General features: G+C 42.3%; 1 protein-coding gene across 2 annotated transcripts in view; it reads right to left on the reverse strand.

Annotated features, from left to right (window-relative positions):
* Frem1 (FRAS1 related extracellular matrix 1) overlaps window positions 1–21,823 on the reverse strand; it is a 150,134-nt gene that overhangs the window by 102,989 nt on the left and 25,322 nt on the right. For both annotated transcript variants that reach the window (XM_021160224.2, XM_029476581.1), the window contains exons 2-6: window positions 16,029–16,539; window positions 11,821–11,915; window positions 9,253–9,554; window positions 7,227–7,423; window positions 866–1,189 (exon numbers count right to left, since the gene is read on the reverse strand). In XM_021160224.2, coding sequence (XP_021015883.1) covers window positions 866–1,189; window positions 7,227–7,423; window positions 9,253–9,554; window positions 11,821–11,915; window positions 16,029–16,280 — 1,170 coding nt within the window. In that variant the 5' untranslated portion in view covers window positions 16,281–16,539. The remainder of the gene's footprint in view (window positions 1–865; window positions 1,190–7,226; window positions 7,424–9,252; window positions 9,555–11,820; window positions 11,916–16,028; window positions 16,540–21,823) is intronic.

Genomic DNA, 21,823 nt, shown 5'->3' on the forward strand with positions numbered 1-21,823 from the left:
ATTTTATTATAGGAAGTAACTTATTTTGTGAGATCGCTCATTTCATTCCTAGGTATTACTTTTTGGTGTTTTTAATTCTTTAATTGATCATGATTGTATATATTTAGGGTATAGTATCACACAGACACTCATGCCTACACACTGTGCCTAATCAGATCAGGGAAGTGCCATATCTGTACCATCATCTCTTGTATGTATCTTTTCCCAACGTTGGGAACAAAAAAATCCTCTATACTAGCTATTTTGAAACATGTACTTTAGTATTATTTATTTATTATTCCATGTGTATATGTATGTAAGAACATGGTATATAGATAGATAGATAGATAGATAGATAGATAGATAGATAGATAGACACACATATATCACACATTAAATATCACACACACACACACACACATATATATATAATATCTACACTTCAAAGGCACAAGTCTGAGTGTGCACAAGGTCAGAGGAGGATGGTTCGTGTTCTGCTCTATCTGCCTTATGTTCTTGGGCTAGGATTTCCTCCTGAACCTGAAGCTAAGCTATCAGCCAGCAATCTACTGTCTCCATCCTTTTTCCATGCCCCACAGAACTATAACCCTGGTATAGATTTCTGATTTCTCTGGACAACAGAGAGCTACAGCCACATGTAGTCCACCTAGATCTCAACATGGCAGCCGTGGGCTGGAACTGAAGCCATTTCTCAAGATAAAACACCTTCTTTTAATCGGCCACACCAGTGTCTCTTCAGGAAGCCCTGAAGGGTATTACATTGTGACTTGCAGAAATCAAGTCTCCTCTGAGAAAGTGACTGTTTACTTTCAAATACTTTTTTGAAACCCACCAGGCTGGACACTTCTTTCCCCTTCCTTCTTACCGTGTAATGTCTCCTCTCAGGGTGGCTGCTGTTTGGTGGCTGGTAGGCAACTTGCATGTCACTGAGATCCTTCCAGGTGAATGAAGAGATGGGTCTGGTATGATCCAGCAGGTGGGTCACATAGCCCTGGAGCGGGGCTTTAGTGATGTTGAACACCAACAAGGGTTTCGGAGTCTCATCCTCCTCACAGTCCAGAACGGAGGTTGTCAGAGGGGTCAGTATGAACTGGTCCACCTCCAGAACAAACATGGCCATAAATGCAGCCCTTGGGACCTGGTTAGGAATGCCAACTCTGATATAGACGGGCAACCACGCACTCTCTGACTTTTGAAGGAGAGAAAAAAATATAAAAGAGAGAGAACAGTGTGAATGACGTTGTGGTATGCATGGTTAATGTCATGGCATGTACCGAAGCTGCAGACTGGAGGGCGCTCCATCTGAGACCACCAAGCTACATGTTAGAATCACCTGCTGACCATCAGGAACTACCTCCAAGTGTTCACTTAATTATTCCAAGGAGGGAACCAGAAAACTGCTACTTAGAGCTCCCAGTGAGTCCATTGCGCACAAAAGGTTTGGAATGGGAACATCTACTTTGATACCAGCAAGAGCTGTGTGTGATTGTATCTTTAAAATTTATGCATTTATTTTGGTGTGTGTCTAGATAGATGCATCACATTCATGCAAGAGCCGATAGAGGTCAGAAAAGGGCATTGGATCCCCTGAAACAGGAGGGAGGAACTGGTTTTGAGCCACGGTGTGAGCGCTGGTTATCTACAAGAACAGTCTTCTCAACTGCTAACTATTGTTCCAGCCCCATGATTGTTTCTTCAGAGACTGCTACTTGTATGCTGTTAGACAAGTTCTATAATTCCTAAATGCCACGTTTCTCTCCCCTATAAAAGAAAATTCTAGACTCCTATGTATCAAATGAAACCATGAAAATAAAGCACCAGGCAATGTCTGGCACAGACACCACTAATCTCAGGCCACACAGTTTCAAAGAAGCCAGGGAAAGGATCGGGAAGAAGGGCCTTCACCCTGTGAGCTTGTGCAGCTGAAGGAGCATTGTCCACTTGGCTAACAGAACAAGGAAATGCAAGCAAGGAAGCCAGAAGTGTGAGATCTTCTACATTCATAAAAGGGCACCATGGCGTGTGAGGCCTCAGTGAGGGTATGGGAAGAAGAAGTGGAGAGCATTGATCTTTGCTACTATGGGACTGATGGGACTCACTGTTGAGAGAAGCAGGCTCAGTGAGCCAAGTCACACTTATCCCACACACCTGAACTCTGAATATTGGGCCTGGAGTTAGAAAGGAATGTTCAAGCAAGTTCTTCATTTTATCTAGGTGCACGACTGACAGATGATATCCTACATCAGTCTGAACTAAAGTTCAGAGAGAAAGAGAGGAAGGAAGGAAGGAAGGAAGGAAGGAAGGAAGGAAGGAAGGAAGGAAGGAAGGAAGGAAGGAAGGAAGGAAAGAAGAAAAGAAAGAATCAGATTTCAAAAGTAAGAAACATGGTGTTATATTCAAAATGTATGTGAATCTGTTGGTTCCAGACTCTGGAATACTCTCATTCATTAGAGAAATATAGATATAACAAAAGAGATAAGAGATGACTTATCTGCCGAGCAGGGTGCTATGCTGACTCCCCAGCTAAGCCTCCCCAAACCTATGAAGGCTGAGGCTGGGGTAACGCCATGCCCCCTTGTCTCAGGTATCAGGAGAGAATGTTCCTGGTAGAGCCTTACAGGTGGGGCATGTACAGGGCTGCTTTAGGGCCAACCCCCAGGAAATCTAAATCATCAGAAGTAGAAAAATGGTGGCTAATCCTCATTTAATATTTGGGAGTCCAGAATTTCCACTTCAATGTTGGAATACCCTGAGACTGAGGAGTTAGGAACATTCTTAGATTCAACTTGTCCTTCTGTATTTTGGCAAGAGACATGTGAGTGTTCCCATGCCACCTGGTGCAGAGGACTGCTGTGGGGTCATCCTGGATCCTGACCTAAGAGGACCATTCTTGACTAAACTGGAGAGATAAATCATCTTCTACTGGCTGCAGAATTATTGCAGGTGGTGGCTCAAGTTAGGTAGGGTTGAACCCTCCCTTCTAAGACAGAGGGATAGGCTCTGAGCTGGAACTTTCCAGAGAAATTTCCAGGAAATTGCCCCTGAGACAACAAAGCAGCTTAAAACATCTGCCAGGCTCAGAGAGCATGAAATCATATTCTAGCCATTCCTGAGCAAGTAAGACCTCTCTCCCCACTACCCCACCCCTCTCACTGCCCCAGCCAAAGCACCAGCCCAAAGGTTCACAAACTAGCCAGCAACATCTGGATAAAGAGCCATTCAAAAGTGAATCAAAGGAGACAGCCCTCTTTTCCCCTATAGCGCCAAAGATGAGCAATATTCTGAGGTACCCCAGGGATCAAAGTGTCTGCCCATGATGTGTTACTAGAAAACAACAGAAAAGACAAATTGTGGTTTTTAAGGGCTAGGACTGAACATTGAAAGCAATTAAGTGTAGAATTAAATCTTAATAAAAGTATTCTTTGAAATGTAAAAAACAAAAAAGAGATACAAACATATATAGTACTTACTTACTTAAAAGATAGATGATGTAAGAAATGGTGTTCATAGAGCCAGAAGATATGATAGATCAGACCAATCTTCACCAAGCATAGGAAGGACTCCAAAGAGCCCCTTGCAATTCTGGACTTTAAATAATGTTAACATAGGTTAAAGAGCATTAGCTTGCTTTCCTGCGGTACTGGGGATCAGATCCACACCGTGTGCGAGCTAGAAAAGCACCAGGGCACTGGGGGATTATTTACAGCTTGTGGAATACGTTGTAAAACTAAATAAAACATGAAGTGGAAGAAAGGACTTTCAGATAGGCAAAAACAAGTTCATGAAATATACTGTACTATACTGTATTCTGTAAGACATGTATGTGGAGTGTGTGTGTGTGTGTGTGTGTGTGTGTGTTACTGAGAATCAAATCCATGGCTTTGCACATGCTAGGAAGACATTTCCTTTGTAACTGACATGAACACATGAATAAGGCAATGGGAAAAAAATCCACATGTATCCATTATTACCATAAAATAATTTATATTTCCTTAATTAAAAAAGAAGAATCCTAAAATTTTGAGGAAATGCCTAGCTATATGGACTTCACAGAAGAGACTTGGGAGTCATAGGAAGATTGAAAGTAAAAGTGTAGCCCAAGTTTATGATGGAGAATGGGACCAGAGTGGCCACATTCATTACATATCTTTGGAACCAAGGCGAGAAGCTTTGAAAAGGACAATGTGTACAGCTGAAATAGATAGACTACCCGAGACAAAAAATGCCTACAAGCAACATTATATTTAGTATTGTTCTGGTCAAACCAGTGTGGAGGAGAGCAGAAGTAAAGAGAATAATTACAGAAAAAGAAAGGCCCAAATTATCATCATTAGTGAAGATATAATTATGGTCTTTGAAGCCCAGAGAATTGAAAATTTCTTAAAATAATTGAATTTAGGAAAGAAGCCAGATAAAAGAAAATTACACCAAAAAGTTGCTCTCCTATTTATCATCAATAACCAATGAAAAGACATCATTCTGTTCCTGGTAGTTCTACAAGAACTTCTAGGGACTGGATTTAGTAAGTGCTCAACTCACACGGAGTAAGTTTCCTTTCGGTACACATGTACAATGGCATTTATCGGGGGGAAGTGAGGTGCTCACTCTAAATAAGAAGACTCAGCATGGCAAAGCTCTGACATGCCAGTTCCTCCCTCTCCTCCTCAAAGAATGTTCAGTTTGAAGCTAGCATTGGTTTAAAACAATCTAGAGGTTTAAAAATCACCTATTTGATTATTTATCTGGAACCCCAAATTAGTCAAGAATGGCCAAGACAATTGTAAGGATGAGGGGTGTGAAGGCCATGAATCGGGTCACGAAGCAAGGGGAGTGGGGGAGGGATTTAGAATGGGATGGTACCAGCAAAGAAAGAAGAATAGGAAACCAGAGAGCAGAAGGTTGGCCTATGGTCTTTTTACACAACAGGAGGATTTTCAACAAAACAAGTACATATTTTTATCAAATAGTTCTGCAAATTTTGGCTATATGGAGAAAAACTATTTCTTGCACTTCACTGTGAAATATAACTTAACCTTTAGGTGTTACAAAGACAAAGATGAAAAGAATGTCCTTTAAAGGCATAGAAGAAATTGGCCTGGGGGTGTTACTCAGTGGGTACAGCAGTTGCCTAGCATACATGAGAGTCTCCATGCAATACCCAGGGCTTATAATTAATTAATTAATTAATTAATTAATTAATTAATGAAAACTTCACAGATGAATTGATGCCATGAAACAAAATGAGCTCTGAGGCACACATCCCCACTGTGTGTCTCTGTATAAGACAAATGGTTATCAATAAAATCAGTTTTATTTTCTTCCTATATTCCCATGTTTTTAATATTTTCCTCAATGAACACACTGTCTTCCTATCTATAAATGAATCTGTTTTGTGATTTGTCAAATGACTATGTAGTAGGTTAAGGCTTAGAAAACGAAAAGGCTCATTTACACAGACAATGAAACTGACCTAGAAACAAAAATAAAGTCTTTAACACAGTGAGGGGACAATTATGAAAAATCAATCAGAAAGAAAAATATCAGATGTTTAAGTGGAGGTATGAAGGCATTGATAATGAAAGGGTTTCATGACAAACCAACCAGACAATATGTGCTAGTGAACTACAAACCAGTTTTGAATGTGTCAACCATGAAACAAGAATGCATAAACAGCAAGGCCATCACTGTGAAACAAGAGGCTGGCCCCTACTATTATGTCAAACCTAGTTGACCACAGGTTCTTTCCATTCATAGCTATTTACACATGCTTAGCATGTACCAAGCTCTGTAGCAAGAACTTTATAAGGCGTGTCTCATTTAATCCCCTCAGTTACTTAGAGTTAGGTTCCAGTGGCCTCATTTAAGATGAAGAAAGTGAGACATCAAGACCAAAATCAGATGGCTGGTAAAGCATATATAGGAACCCAAGTAATCTGGGTACCAGCTTCCATAACTATTAACGACAGATGGGAAACCTGAGCTTTGAAAAGCTTCCTGGCTCATTTAGCTGATCAATTAGGCAAGATTCCCTCCAAGTTTCATTTCCAGACCTCAACTACAAACTTCTGTGATCTTGTTTCATCATTTTCATTATTTTTAGGGAATCACCGATTCCTGGGTTTACTAGGAGAAATGCTAGTGGGAAGGCAGAGAGCAGTGGAGGTCTTACCCACAGTCCCCTGCATTGTATCATACTGGCATAAATATGGGCTGTGTCAGCAGGGTCACTGTTTCCCCAGCCTCCCAAACCAACTGTAGAATATGTGAACACTGGAGTAACATTCAAAATAGTCCATAAAGTTTCATCCACTTTTGATCATTGGTTCAATGTGAAAAGACACAGAGGAGGAGGGTGAGGAAAATGAAGACAAAGACAGATGGAGCCTTTGGAAAACCATCCCCTCAGCCCTCTGTCCTAAAGTCTGAATGAGCACAAGTAAGACTTGGTCTGCTGCAATCAAGACACTAGGCTGCCTTGCCCTCTGTCCCCTGTGGCCTTACAGAGCAGATGCCTTGATGTCAGGGAGGAAAGAGGGAATACTAGAAAAGGGCGGAGCTGAAAGTTTTAGAGGGGAAAAAGGAAGAAGGAGAGACAGATAGAGACAAGACAGAGGACAGAAGAAGATGGAAGAAGGAGAAGAAGATGAGCTGAGGCCACGTGGCCTGAAGGAGCCGTAAGTAGCCAGGGATTTCAGAGATGGGCAATAGAGCAGTGTAGGGTACATTTGTCCAATGTCGGCATGCAGCTTGTATTTATTATCAGTTGGGTTTTGTGGTCTTTGCGAGGGCATTTTGGGGGGGGTTGGAGATTTACCGTTATAAATCTGATTGGTATATTACAAGTCTCTAGTGTTATCAGTTTAAAAGGCTAAGGGGGATCTGTGGTCGACTTTCTGCAGGCTACCCACACGGATGGCCTGGGAAGTGAGAGTGACTTGGCAGCAAGCTGGCCCCAGGGGTTGTCAAGACCACAGTTGCCAGTGCCTAGCTGGACTCAGCGTGGATCATGGTTATTGTCTTGGTTTTGGTTTTCAGTTTTTGGGTTGTTTTTGTTTTTGTTTTGTTTTGTAAAACTACACACTACATTTAGGCACAACCTACAAGCCAGAAGTTGTGCCATCATCAGCACAGAACTCTTCTTCATAGACACCAGCATGGACACCCAAGAGAACTACTTTCTGACAACGAGCCAGGTAAGGACACCAACACACAACTCCAAACTTTACCTTGTATACGGTTTTGCTCCTTCTGTCCGTGAGATCCAACTGAATGGGGATGTAATCAACGTTGGGTGAAGGGGGCTGCATGTGTTGGTAGTGAAACCCCATCAGCAGAAACTCCTCACAGCTCACTTTCAGACTTGCCACTTGCTTCGATTCCAGGGCACAGCTTCCATCTGGACACTTCAGTCCAGCCCCTAGCTCTGGAGAGCACAGCACTGTGTTAAGACATCTGCTTGAACACAATGATTGTACAAACTCAGAATGCATCTTCCTGCCTTGGACACGTCCTCACTCACTGCCCCAGGCCACTTGCACATGCACCATCCAATTATTCACCCACTAGACTGTCATTGTTCTGAAAGGTCATAAACTTCTTTACTTAAAAAACCAAAAACAAAACCCATTTGACCAGTTGTCTCATCAGGGTTCACCTACCAAAAGTTAGGCTGAGGGGGAAAAAGTATTAAAGAGGGGCTCCGTGGTATTTGAATACCTCTGACAAACATGTCAGTGGCTCATTGTGGGCATTCACAACTCAGCCACTGCTTCTGTTTACATTATACAACCTCATGGGGATTATCCACCCACAGTAATCCCACCTCCTTGCCCCTGGTTGGTCTCTTTAGCAAATGCTTCCTTAATCCTTCTCTTGCCCCTTAAACAAGCTTGTTCTGACTTTTTGAACACAGAGCTATCCCTAAAAGACTCTGACTGGGCAGTGGTGGCACACACCTTTAATCCCAGCACTTGGGAGGCAGAGGCAGGTGGATTTCTGAGTTCGAGGCCAGCCTGGTCTGCAGAGTGAGTTCCAGGACAGCCAGGGCTACACAGAGAAACCCTGTCAAAAAAAAAAAAAAAGAAGGACTGTCTGTCTCCTGTCTCTCCCAGCTGTATTTTCACTGTTGCTGAGGAGTGGTGCTCAGGGAGTCTCATTTCCATACTAGAAGAAACAGGTATTCTACTCCTCAACCGAGTGGCTACGCTAACAAAATGGACTGATGTTCAACTTCAGCTGTCTTTAGCTGGAAGCTTTTGTTCAAAATTCAAGGCAATACTGTGGCTATTTCTAGGTCTTCCCATGATCACTAGAACACTACTTACTCAGATAGCAAGTGTTCGAAATGTACAGTTTATATGTCTACCACGGGGAGTGCTGTAGAATATAGTAACTGAATGGATACTACAAGGGGCGTTTCAGCCAACGTTCTGGATGCCTGGCAGCTAACTACAGTCTTTACTAGAATACAACCCAATACTACTCAGAAAAGAGCACACTAGTGTCCCCACTGCTGTCCGTTGCTATAATCATAGATGGAAACCCATGAGCACTATAACAGGCCAGACCTGTACTAAGCACATTGTGTCCTTACTCCCTCTTTACCCAGCCCTATAGAAAAGCTACTCTCTTTTCCCATCTAACAGAGGCTAAAACCACTGATAGCTAAACTAATAAAGGAAAATATAAACTTCAGCCCCAGATGTTTCTGATTCTGATTCCAAATCCACAGCCTTAACTAATCTATATTTTTCTTTTCTTTTGTTTTGTTTTAATGCATTTTTAGTTTCATTTTCATTTTATTTGATTTTTGGAAATTAGGGTTTTTTTTCCCCCTCCACCATGTAGGCCTGATGGTCAAATACAGGCCATCCAGTTTGGAGGCCAGTGCCCCCACCAAGTGAACCATCCCACTAGCCTGTGTGTGTGCATGTGCATGTGCATCTGTGTCTCTGTGTGTGCATGTGTCCAAAAGAACTTGTGCCTCAGTATGAGTTTGGAGGTCAGAGGACAATTTGGAGGAGTAGGCTCACTTCTTATACCATGTAGGTTACAGGCATTGAACTCAGGTCAGGCGTGGTAACAAGTGCCTTACCACTGAACTACCTCACTAACCCTATAGCTTAGAGTTTTCAACAAGCTAAAAACTATATTTGTTAAGCAGAACTCTGTCTTTGTCGATAGAAAGATGAGAATTTAGACATTTTGTTCAGTTTTAGTAACCTCAACTACTAAGAGGTTACCTATACCTACCTGTCTCAGAGAAAAAGCTGTGTGGCTGATCTCCCCGAGGCCCTTCTGACTTACGATTCACCACAACCAGCTTGCCGTGGGCTGGCAGCTGAGTCCTCAGTAGGTCTAGTCTGATGGTGCAATCCAGGCTGGCAGTCCTACCATAATCAAATTGGAGCAGGTTCTTATCAATGGCTTGCGATAAGCCATAGAATTCAGTCACTTCCAAAACATTACTGCTCATACGGATGATGTTACAGTCTGGTTCCACAAGATAAACCCGCAGGAGAAAGGTTTCCATAAAGGTGTCTGTTTCAGTAAACCTGGAGAGAGAACAGAATAAAGGTCAGGTTTATTGGTGCTCAGATTCTTCGGAGACTTGTACACTTATTGAAAAAGTTGCCCTCGTGAGCCAGATGTGGTGATGTATACTTCTAATCCCACCTGAAGCACTTTTTCCCAGAGTGTTAGCTTAAAGTCTGGGAGGCGAGAGCCAAGATCTTAACAGCATAGCACCACCACCTTCCCATGCCCCTTCCATTCAGGCTCAGACAAAAGAGGCCTTTCAGGCAATCCTGGATTTTTAATAAAACTCACTGATCAGTTTTATTACCAGTTTGAGAAAAGACTGGGATACAGACTGCATTTGAGGCTAGCCCAGGCAACTTAGCAAGACCTTATTTCAAAGAAAATCAAAACCAAAATAGAATAATAACAAAAATTGTCCTTGACAAAATGTGTACTTCAGATGGAATTTGGCTCCATTTTCTCCTCTATTTTTGGCCTCTCCTTGTTCCCGTGGCTTCATCTTCTTTGTGCCAATGATTTGTGTTTTGTTTTGTTTTGTTTTGCCACTCCCTCCTTACCCATCTCTCTTACAAACCCTGCTCTCAAATTCACCATCCATCCTAATATCTAATGACTGCTGAGACCTCAGAACCTCCCTTCTAGCACATGCATAATTTAAGAGCATGAAGGCTGGGATGAGTTTCAACTTAGGACTGAAGAAGTACTGAGTGTCACGATCTTTTCTCCTTCAGAAATGCCTATTGGGATGTCCAGCTCAGCACTTGCCATGTAAACTGAATAAATACTTGTTATTGCCATAATACTTATGTTCTGGGCATTTTCAGAGGCGACTGGTGACGTGTTATCATGCTGTAGAAGTGAGAAAGGTGATAATAATGAGTGTGCCCTGGCAACACAACTCTGAACTGATGAGTTTGTAATGTAGTCCAGCTGTGTTAATAAGGCCTTCACCACATCACTGGACCCTGCAATAGGCATTGTCCATCCCTCTCACCAATGAGGAGACTGAGGTGCAGAACAGTTGGATAGCTTGACAAAGAAGCTGAAGAGGAGATTCAAGGAAAACAAACTGCTCCCCGGTCCCTTGCCTCTAGTCTTTCTGAATGCCCTATTACAAATGTCCTTAAGACCAAGTGCATGCCAGCCCCTTTAACCCTCCCTTGCACAGGCCCCTTCCCACCCTTCCTACATGCTAGAAAGCCAGAGGGTCTGGAAGCTGAGAGGACTCATCCGTTTCCCTAGCCTTTCCTGGCAAGTTCTTTGAACTTTATTTGGGTTAGGCTCTAAAGTTTGGAAAGATCAAACCCACGTTCACATTGATGTTGTAGTTTCTCAGGAAATGCCTTGGTGTCATGCCACTGTTTGAGCACAGCGTTTTGTTTGTGACTTTTGTTTGGTGGTTGCAACTGTAATCATTCCCCAGTTGCCCATCCTCCAGGTTCTGGCAACCACTGATCCACTTTCTGTGTCTATGAAACTAACTACCTATTAAGACATTTCATATAAGTGGAACCATATAATACTAGTTCTTTTTGTGGCTGGCTGCTCTCATTTGATGTAATGCTTTTAGAGTTAGTTTATGTTGCACAAGTCAGGACATCATTAGTTTTTGTGGCTGAATAATATCCCATTGCATGGTTATACCATTGATCAATTCAATTAATTCAGCATTTTATTTATTATGAATAAGGTTTCAGGGTTAGCATTTTGTGTAAGCTTTTATATAAGCATAGGTTTTCACTTATGTATATAGATGGGAGGTGTTTTATAGGATTATATTATGAACCTATGTTTAATTTCATAATTGACTTTAAACATACTTGTACTGTTTGACATCTAGAAGTGAAAAATATCGTGCTTCCTATAGCTAAGCATCTGGCAATCAAACTGAAAAAAAATTCATCCAATCTTGTAATAAGTGTCCATCAGATTTTCATAAGGAACTTGTATTTGTGACTTTTGCCCCATTAATGGGTTGAACTTTCAAGGTTAAGCAATGGATTACAGTAAGAGAAACCTCTGCCTAAGACCGGAGGAAAACACAATGTAGTTAATAATCTGTAGAAAGGCTCCAAGGAGGAAGAGACGAAAGAATCCGACACTGGCTGCAATGGCTGCCTCACCCACTCGGATCTCCAACTGCTGCTGAGTACTTTTTTTACTAGATTACAGTGACTCCTACAGGAAAACATGTAGTGGTAGGAAATGCCCACGGAGTACACAGCATAACTATCTGGCAGAAATAAAATAAATCATAAGAAAGGGTTCTATGCCACTCACCTGTAAAGTCTAAGCTTCACAGAGTCTTCGTCCAGAATTGGGCATCCATTGTGAACATACTTCACTTCGTTGGGAAGAAAATGGCAATCAAAGACCTAGGTCACAGGAACAAAGACATGTCTATGAGAAAGCCAGGGCAAGGTTTTATTCCTCCAGCTTTCTAGTCCTTCCAGAACACGACGTGCTAGCTGCTGGTGGTGACACACACATGCAATCCCAGCACTTGGAAAGAAGATGCAGGAAGATCTTCAAGAGTTCAAACTCAGCTTGGACTACATAGTGAGTTCAAGGCAAGTGTCAGTACAGAAGAAACAAACCAGAGCTCATTAAAGGGAATGAGGATCTTTTATTCCGGAGCCATTGTGAGTGACTGTGGCTTGGTAACACAGACTTGAGTTATTCTAAAGCCCATGTTCCTCCACGGGAGCAGTTTTATGGAGTTTCATCATTTTACAGAACAAAAAAGCCGTTCAGTCAAGACAAGTTTAAAAGACATTGGTGCTACATCAGAGGGTTGGTTATAGCAAGATGGCAGAAGGCTGTTTGCTTGGTTTTAGCCTCAGATGTTATCTGACGACAGCCATAGCTTTGGGGTTGGTAAAGCCAGTGGTCTGCTAAGTCGACAGATTTCGAAAGATTTTTTTTTCTATTAGTCACAGGTTGCTAGTTCCCACAGGGAGGCGGGCAAGGAATGGCGATTTAATCTCTGGACCGACAACATCCAACCCCTCCACACCGCTGAAGCTTTAACTAGTCAATCAGTCTTCACAGATACAGTTTCTTTCCAAGACTCTTGTTCATACCACCAGCCTGGGCTGTTTAGTGAGACTCTGTCTCAAAAAGAAAAGCATGGAGAGTGGGAGTCGGGTGGGAGGTGCCTATGTTCTATGAGTGATGTGGGTACAAGTATCTTTCTACCACCATCGACCCCTTCTTTCCTACCCATGCGCCATCTTGTTTATAGTTGTATCTTGTTTGGTTGATGTCTAACTTATAACAATCCAAATAAGCAAATTAAGGAATGCTACACCTCTAAATAAATAGATGTCTATAAATTATAATGCTTTATAAAAATCTGCTGTTTATCAAAAAGACTATTTATCCTTTTCAGGAGCATATAGCAATTGAATTAAAGAGGTCTTTCTGGGTGTCTGGACAACACATTTACCCACACACAAACACATTGTTCTGTGTGGTTTTGTTCTGTCTTTCTTTTTCCAATAAATTCTTTATGTTCAAAGATGGAGACACAGTGGGTGTGTGCTGTTGAGTTGATGAGTGACAAAGAAGATATGCAGTTGTCTCTCACACGCTTGCAAATGACAACTTTGATGGTTATGGGGGAGAAAAAACAAATGGCAGATACGATTCAAAGAAAATCTGCTCTCCTTAAATGCAGTAACAATTAACCTTACCACCTCATAAACAGTCATTAAAGAAATGACTATTTTATATTAGGACCCTGGCTTTCTGTTTCATTGTCTTGTGTTTTTAAAACTTCTGATCCTCCCACTGCCTTGGTGGAGGTGGCAAAGTCCAGAGAAACATCCTTGCCTGCATCCATGCATCCATCCATGCATCCATGCACCCATGCATCCGTGCCTCCACACATCCATTGCATTACTGCAATGGTGTTCTTAGTACCTTTTACAGCCTCAAAGATTTCCAGACGATATAACCACCCTGGGACAACATTCTCACTAGTAAGAATGAATTTCTATTCCTCTTTTGAATTGACAAGCAGAGAGAAGATAAAGGGAAGCCCTTCCCATATCACTGACAAATAGCCGAGGCAATAAAGAGACAATCTGCTTTGTTAAAAGAAACATCTGTTCCGTGTTTCCTAATATGTTTTCCTTTTATAAAAGGCGACAACCATGATTGACCATAAATTTACTAACTAAAACAAAGGAGAGCTAAATCCTTTTCTAATTACTGTCTAGCTTTGGTTTTTTCCACTTCAACTGCTTTTCAATTACAATTTATAATTAAATTGTCACACATTCCTGACTCATTACTCACTTTAATGACAACGAAGTGGTTCAAACTAGAGATGTTTTCTTAATGCTGTATTTCAGATTCAAAAACAGCAAGCTCAGCACTAAACCAAGGTGATTTTCCACCCTGAAAATGTTTTGCCTTGGTCCAGGTGTGGAGTGCCGGGGAGTGGGGAAGTCTTGCCCTGGAATCTGAGACAGCACACTGCCATTAACCTAAACGGCTAAATGGCTATCCAGGAGACTATAGAGACAGAAGGCACTAGCATGAACCCACGCAAGTGGCTTCCAGATATGCAATGGGAATGAACCTGTTGGTTCTAAGACAAACTTCAGTAATGAAATGAAAACACTAATTGAACAGATGTTAAACAAAGCATTTCTGTGCAAATCCCACAAAACTGTTCATTACACAGCAGGGTGTTGCTAATACAATAGTCTTGCTAGGAATGGGTTCACATAAGCCTAGCTCGAAGCTTACTGTTAATCTCTAGTAAGGAATAGTGTTTATTTAGCTGTGGAGGGGGGTATACATGTACACTTATGTACTTAACCATGCTTAATTCAAAAATTCTTAATAGAGAATTCTGGGAAGGGCTGAACCGCTCTAGCTCTAAAATCAAGCATAAATTCTCCTCAAACCAGACTTTACCTGAGAATTTTATTTATTTTCTAAAAATTATCAGAATTTAAAATTAGAAAAAAAAATCTAGAAAGAAATAATGTTTCTATCAACATATCTATGACACACAGTAAGCCAGTAATGAAGCTTAGAGAAATAAATTCTAGAATATACTGATAACATGTCCACTTGAAATGCTGCAAATCCATTTCCTCTGTCATATTTACTCTAGAAACACACACACACACACATCCAGTACCACATTGGACGTTTTGTTTTGTTTTGTTTTTTTCAAATAATCAGCAAACAGATGACAAGAACACTTGGAGGTTTTCTAAACAGTCAAAAAAAACTCCAAATCTGGTTGGGTATTTGTTGTCTCTGTTGCATAATATCTTCCTAATAACTATAATTTTGCCTTAAAATCAGAGATGCAGAGATGACTTGGAGGTCTTATGTCTGTGATAATCATATATATGTATGTATGTATGTATGTATGTATGTATATATATATATATATGTGTGTGTGTGTGTGTGTGTGTATAGTATATATGGCCACATACATATATGCACACATATATGCATGCACACATTCATATATATTCATATATGTCATCATGCACATATGTGCACATGCACACACACACATATGTCATCATGATTTACCTTTGTCATTCTGGGGTCTGCATATGACCTAAAAATATCTCAAAACTAATTGAACCTGATTATGAAATCATCCTAGTAGCCATGCTACCTTCTCTGAGATACTTCTCTTGCAATGTGTGAGAGAATAACTTTGTAAGGCTGGGCACAGCATGCCCTCCAAGGGACTGCTCACTAAGTCTCTCTGTCTCTGTCCCTGTCTCTGTCTCTCTCAATATCCTTCTCTTTCTCGATCTTCCTCTTTTCCCCACTTCTCTCTCCCCTTTCTCTCCCCCTACCCTAAAATGAAAGACCAGGAGACATGTGATTTTTCTTACATCTTTTTTTTTTCCTAACCGGATTAAGGGCTACTCGTGTAGGTCAAGGCACCTGGTAAGACATGGAAATCCTCTGAATGAGACAAGACACTGCAATGAAAGGTTTCTTAAAAGCAGTGCATTGTTAAGAAAATGTGTACACACCTGTATGAGTTTTACCCTTACTTCCTGTAATATGTTAATATAAATCAGATTAAACCAAGTCAGTGGCTTATTATCTGAATCTGGTCAAGAATATTCAAAAACAGGGCTAGCAAGATAACTCAGAGGGTAAAGGCATTTGCCACCAAGACCAATGACCTGTTCACTCCCCAAGGTTCAAGGAGAGAAACAACACCTGAATGTTGTTCTTTAGCCTCCACAAGCCTGCTGTGGCATGCCCACGTCCAGACACACATAATAAATATAATTTTAAAAGTATTCAAAAACGTGCTCCACCTCTTTGACAAAAGCAATAGGATCCCATGCCTGTGCCTTTCAATGCCTTAGTTTCAAATATGCTACAAACTTGTAACGATGGCTTAAGAGAGCCTTTACCAATTCCCTCTGCCTTCCCACACTGTACAGACACACACATACATGTCTGAACAAAAACAAAATGTAACCTACCTGTGGAGTGAGTTTCCCAACCCTCTGGGTTATGGGCTCATTCATCACCACCTCCACTCTGCAGGCATCCTTTTCTTTAGGGACCGCAAACCTCAGGTGATCTCCAGACAGGAAGGCAGAACTACCCTTCATCACCCTCAGGCCCCGGTTGATGCTGATGAAGGTGGCACTGGCCCGGTCCAGGTGCAGCAGAAGCAGCTGGAGCAGCAAGAACAACTGAGCCTTGGGCCCAGTGTAGCCTGGAGAGTGCATGATGCCAGGGCCAGCTCTGTCCACGGGCACAGTCTGTTCAACAAAGCAAGCTTCCTGCACTTCTTCCCCAAGTGTCAGCTTGAGGTCCAGGGGGCAATACTAGGGGTCCTGACAGCGTGCCCCAAGATCTTAACATGCTCCTTCCATTCAGATTCAGACAAGGAGGCCTTTCAGGCAATCGGGGCTTTTTAATAAAACTCGCTGATCATTCCTGACAACGCTGGCAAGATTAATGTGCCTCCCAAGTGCCTTCCTAATCCTGCAAACAGAAAAGGTTGGAGGAAAATGAGAGGGACCAAAGGTTTGTGCAGCTATTTTAAGAACTGTTCCTAACAAAAGGGTCTTTCAGGTGGCCTATAATTTCAGCTAAATTAAAAGCAAATAAACGAACTTGACCTTCAGGCCCATCCAAAGGGCAAGGAAGCCATTTCATTACTCTGCTTGTAGCCGTTGCTTCCGGATGCAGTGAACCTCAACGGGGATGCCAACTGTGTGGTCCTGCAGGATTCCCTGCCTGATTGCTCCAGCAGAGGCAGGTCCTCCCTGCTCAGTGCGAGTGGTGCGCTCCTTACTTTCATTTCCCTATTTGCTAAGTGAGGGTCACACTGTAACTTGGGTCAGAAATCTGATAGCATTATTTGTACATGGTTTTTAGAGCACAGGGTAATTAAGAATGAATAGAAGCCGGCTAAGAAGTATGCCTAATAGTTGGTCCAATGACCCCAGATGGGTAACGAGGTCACCTAAGAGACCTTTCAGTGGAAACTGGTGGAAGTGTTTTTTTTTTCTAAATAAGCATTCAAGTATTGTTTAAACACAGAAGGAACTGTGAAGAGAGTGGTACCACTCAAAGTGCGCAGCTCACTGTAGGAGCACACATTACATCCTCATCTTCAAGGCTTACTCTTCATAGTGTACTTGATTGACTCAGATGGAGGGTTTTTTTTCCCACAATATCATGGTTATTTTCTTTTCTATTCTATAAGAACTGAGAAGCCTTTAAAATCGATGTGTTACAACGTATCTCTAAATCCAGGGTATGCTTAGATGACCAGTGGCCATGCCCTATGCCCATAGCAAAGCTTCACACCAAGCCAAGCACGTGGTGGCTCAGTGGTGGAGCTAGTGCCTGCAAAGCTTACCTCGTTATAATTTCAATCTTTTCCTACAGAGGAACTGGGGAATAAGAAAGTGGACAGAAAAGACTTGTCACTGGGTGTACACAAAATGTCCACGCCACTCCTTCCCTCCGTATCGCTCCCAGTCCTGCATGCTTCATATACCGGCTCATACCTTCCATGGCCATCCCTAGACGCCCTAGAAACCCAGCAGCTACTGGCAGCAAAGGCTTTGGTGAGCACCTCAAGGAAGTGGAAATAAATACTATTTTGCAAACATGGATGCAATGGCTAAGAAGTTTAGGTCACCTCTTGTGACAGAAAAAAAAAAAAAAAAAACCCTCGTCGTAAAAACTCAGAATGATTTGACAAGTAGTTTTCTTATAATCTGTGAGAGAAGTCTAAAGAGACATAACCACGGTGGAAGAACTCAGCCTGTTGACAATGTTGCAGATGGCCCACGGGTTCTGCATAAGGAACGGGAGAGATGTCCGTGCACAGCAAGGAATCTGGGAGAAGCATGGGGGCTGGTAGGAAGCATGGCAGTAATACCTCGGGAATGCAGAGTTGTGGAAAGGCAGAACGAAAGCCCCATCCTCATCTTGGGACAGAATTTGCTAAGACACTGAGCACACTGGGCCCAGAGAGCGAGCGTTTCTCCAAACAGCAGGCTTTTTTCTTCCCTTTTTAAAAATTACCTCGTTTCTCGTTATCTTTACCACAGATGCTTTAAATGAAATGGTTTCAAGACATTAGCTGCATTAGATCATGCCTTTGATTGATAAAGAAATGTGTTGGTGCTGATTTTACAAATGTCTTGTAGGGTCCACCTCTGATGCATTCAAGGGAATCTGTCCCACATCATGGTTTGAAACCTTTCACAGATGCCATCTGTCCTGTGTCACCTGAGGGGGTGGAAGCTTTACAGATCAGCCTGTTTTTAATGATGTCAGTCCTAAAATAAAGCTGTTCACAGACTCCCACTGACCGTGCTGTCCACACTCAAGCTGAATTGGCTTATTTGTGTAAAAATGCAAATTTGGTTGTGGAATTTTTCACAACAAAGTCAAATCTTTTATACCATTTCCATTTGTCCTCCAAAATCTCACAAAAAAAGAAAACCAGCCAGAGAGAGAAGTGAGGGGTGGAGGAGAAAAATCTGGGATTTGGGCTAGCTCAGTCAACATGTAAAAGCTGCAAGCCCGCCCCCGCCCCCCTCCACTACCACCACCAACACAGCACTCCTGTCCAGGCCCCTTCATTGCCTCTTTCTACACAACTCTGCATTTTTTAAAAACACACTTAAATTTATTTGTGTGTTTAATTGTATATGTGTGGGTGTGTAGTCAGAGCACACCTTGGGGCTTGGTTCTGTCCTTCCACCGTGGAGTGCCTTGGATCAAACTTAGGTCCTCAGGCTAGCCTTTGCTCTCCGAGCTGTCTCTTCAGCCCCCATCTGACGTTGTAATATTGGACACTACGGTTCATTCCTTGGTCCTATTTGTGTCTTTCCTCTATCCCCAGGGATATTTTTTTGGAACTGAATACCATTTACATGTTAATGAGCATCCCCCACCCCACCCCCCATTCTTACCCTCAGCATCATCCCCACCTAAGTACATAGCGAGCATCTCCTTCCCTAAGTAGCCATATAACTCTCCTGGTTGTCTCAGTTCTGGCTAAGTTAATGAATGGCAACTCCAACGGTTTGGCTGCTTCTCTGTTGCGTCACTCTTAATATCCAGGCAAAAGCCTGCTGGTTCGAGTTTGTTCTTCATGCTAGGCAGGTCCCAGGGCAAAAGCAATAATTCTAGCCTTCCGGTATCTGAAAGGGCTTTTCCTCTGAGTGCCAGAACAGGATCAGGTGAAGGTGATGGGCGATTGATTATGTGACCTGTTACAGAAGACTGTCTCAAGCAAAGCTTCAGGCTCTCCCCCTGACCTCGGAGCAGCAGGCCTATATGAGTTCTTCTGCCACTAGGAAACAAGTTCTGCAGCCAATCAGAATGAGCATCAAAGTGGATTTGCTTAAGTCAGTCTCCCCACTCGACAAGAGCCCAGTGAGCTGAAGCCATAGCAGAAAAGCCAGTGAAACCACCAGTGAACCCAGAATAACAGAAACTGACACTAGACACGAATTGATTCAAGCTTCAACGATTGCAGTAATTTGTTCAGAGAAAATCAATAGCCTTTCTTTAAAATATATCCAGAAGCCAAGCACTGCTTCCTGCTTTGGGTGTATCAGCCTGGTCCGTCTCCATTAGCTCTGCTACACAAGGCGATAGCCTCCTGTTCGAGCCCTTTGAACATGTCTTGGTATCATGGCTGAGATTCCTAGAAAAAGTTGTGCATGCCGTGTAATTTCTCTGCTCAAAATGTCCCATGGTTTCGCTTCTTGAATAAAAGCAGAACACTTGCTATTATTCCTACTGACCTCTGCCATTTTAGGTCCCCACACTCTGCTGTTCTGCAATTGGTCTCTCTCCTTTCTCTCCCACAAAGGCTTCTCCGACTGCCTGCCGGTTCCTCTGTAGTGAATACCACCCCTACCGGCACACCCTCACCCCTACAAGCCCCTGTCTCCTTCCTCACTTTCAAGCTTTCTGTTAAACATCAAAATTGCAACGTGTCTACACTTAATTGTCTCATAAAATCCCGCCCTGTTTCTCTGATTTGTCTTTAACCTTAGAACTAATGGCCACCTAACCAACCACTCACTTGTATGTTTTTAACCTTAGAACTAATGGCCACCTAACCAACCACTCACTTGTATGTTTTTAACCTTAGAACTAATGGCCACCTAACCAACCACTCACTTGTATGTTAGTCCTTGCTATTTCCTTCATAAAAAAGGTGAACTTTTGAAAGTTGTTTATAGGTTTGTCCCAGTGTCTAGAACAAAATATGATACATGCATAACTGTTTCTTAGATGAGTAAATAAGTTGTAGAAGCAATTCCCTATATACAAACAATAGTTTAATCGGTAAAAATGTTGTAAACTTTTTTTCTGACTGTGGTGGAACAAGCCTTTAATGCCTTAACTCAGGTGGCAAAAGCAGGACAGCCCGGTCTACAAAGCACGACATTGTTTAAAGGGAAAAAAAAGAGGGAAGAGCCACCATCATGAAAAATACTATCAATCATGGGTCAAGAGCCAAGTGGGCTTGCTAATTTTCTTGTCAACCTGCTACAATCTAGAGTCACTTGAAAAGAGGGACTCTCAATTGTGAATGTGCCTCCATCAGACTGGCCCCTAGGCAAGTCTTGTCTGGCATTTTTTTAATTAATGATTGACATGGAGGGTACAGCTCACAGTGGATGGTGCCATTCCCTGGGCAAGAGGTCCTGGGTTGTATAAGAAAGTAGGCTGAGCAAGCGAGAGGAAGCAAGCCAGTAAGCAGCATTCTTCCATGGTCGATGGACTTGAGTTTCTGCCCTGACTTCCTTGGATGATGAACTACAAACTGTAAGGTGAAACAAAACCTTTCCTCCTCAGATTACTTCAGGTCAGGGTGTTTTATCCGTGATAGAAACCCCAAGACACCAAGTAAATTCAGCTCCCAGAAGTTACCAGAAAAGGTCAGATGATCTTGGGGCCAACTACACATCTACAACACTAGGATTTTTAGCTCTGGAAAAATGCCATTTTCTGAGACCTTTGCAAAAGTAACTGTGCAGCCAACCAACCTTTCCCAGTCAGCTCCCCATGAAAATATATGAAGAACTCTAAATCTCTCTATCCTGTGATACCTAAGCAAATTGGCAATCTTTGCCCCAGAAATCAAAGCAGCTAGATGTAGCACTCTTATAGTGGCAAAGATCCAGACAAAGCTAATGCCATCATCAAGGAAGTGGCTGAACAGAGTCAACCATGGATCGCTGTGTGGCCGTACACAGACAAAAGCTGCATCTCTATATATTCACACTTGTATATAGAAATAAGGCTTTCTTAGGCCCTGTACTAGTTTGCTGCCTATAGCTGTCATAAGCACCATGACCAGTAACAACTTGGGGAAGAAAGAGTTTATTAGGCTTACTTCTCAATCACTGTCTATCATCAGAGGGAGTCAAGGCAGGAACTGAAGAACAAGAGTGTTGCTTACTGGCTAGCACTGGCTGGCTACCCCTGGTTTGTCCAGTTTGCTCTCATATACCACCCAGGACCACACTGCACTTGACCTCCCACATCAGTGATCAAGAAAATAAACACACAGACAGGCCTACAAGCCAATCTGATGAAGGCATTTTCTCAATTGATGTTCCCCCAGCATAGGGGTATCACCATATTTCACAAACTTGTGTTTGATGATGTTACATTTGGGCTAGCAACATCTTAATAAGAAAGGCAAGATAGGCCAAAATAAAACAAAACTGCTTGGAGTTTTATTTTATAGCCACAACTTTAGAAAGTCAAATAAACATGG

Source organism: Mus caroli, chromosome 4 (genome assembly GCF_900094665.2).
Source record: "Mus caroli chromosome 4, CAROLI_EIJ_v1.1, whole genome shotgun sequence".
Classification (NCBI taxonomy): Eukaryota; Metazoa; Chordata; class Mammalia; order Rodentia; family Muridae; genus Mus; species Mus caroli.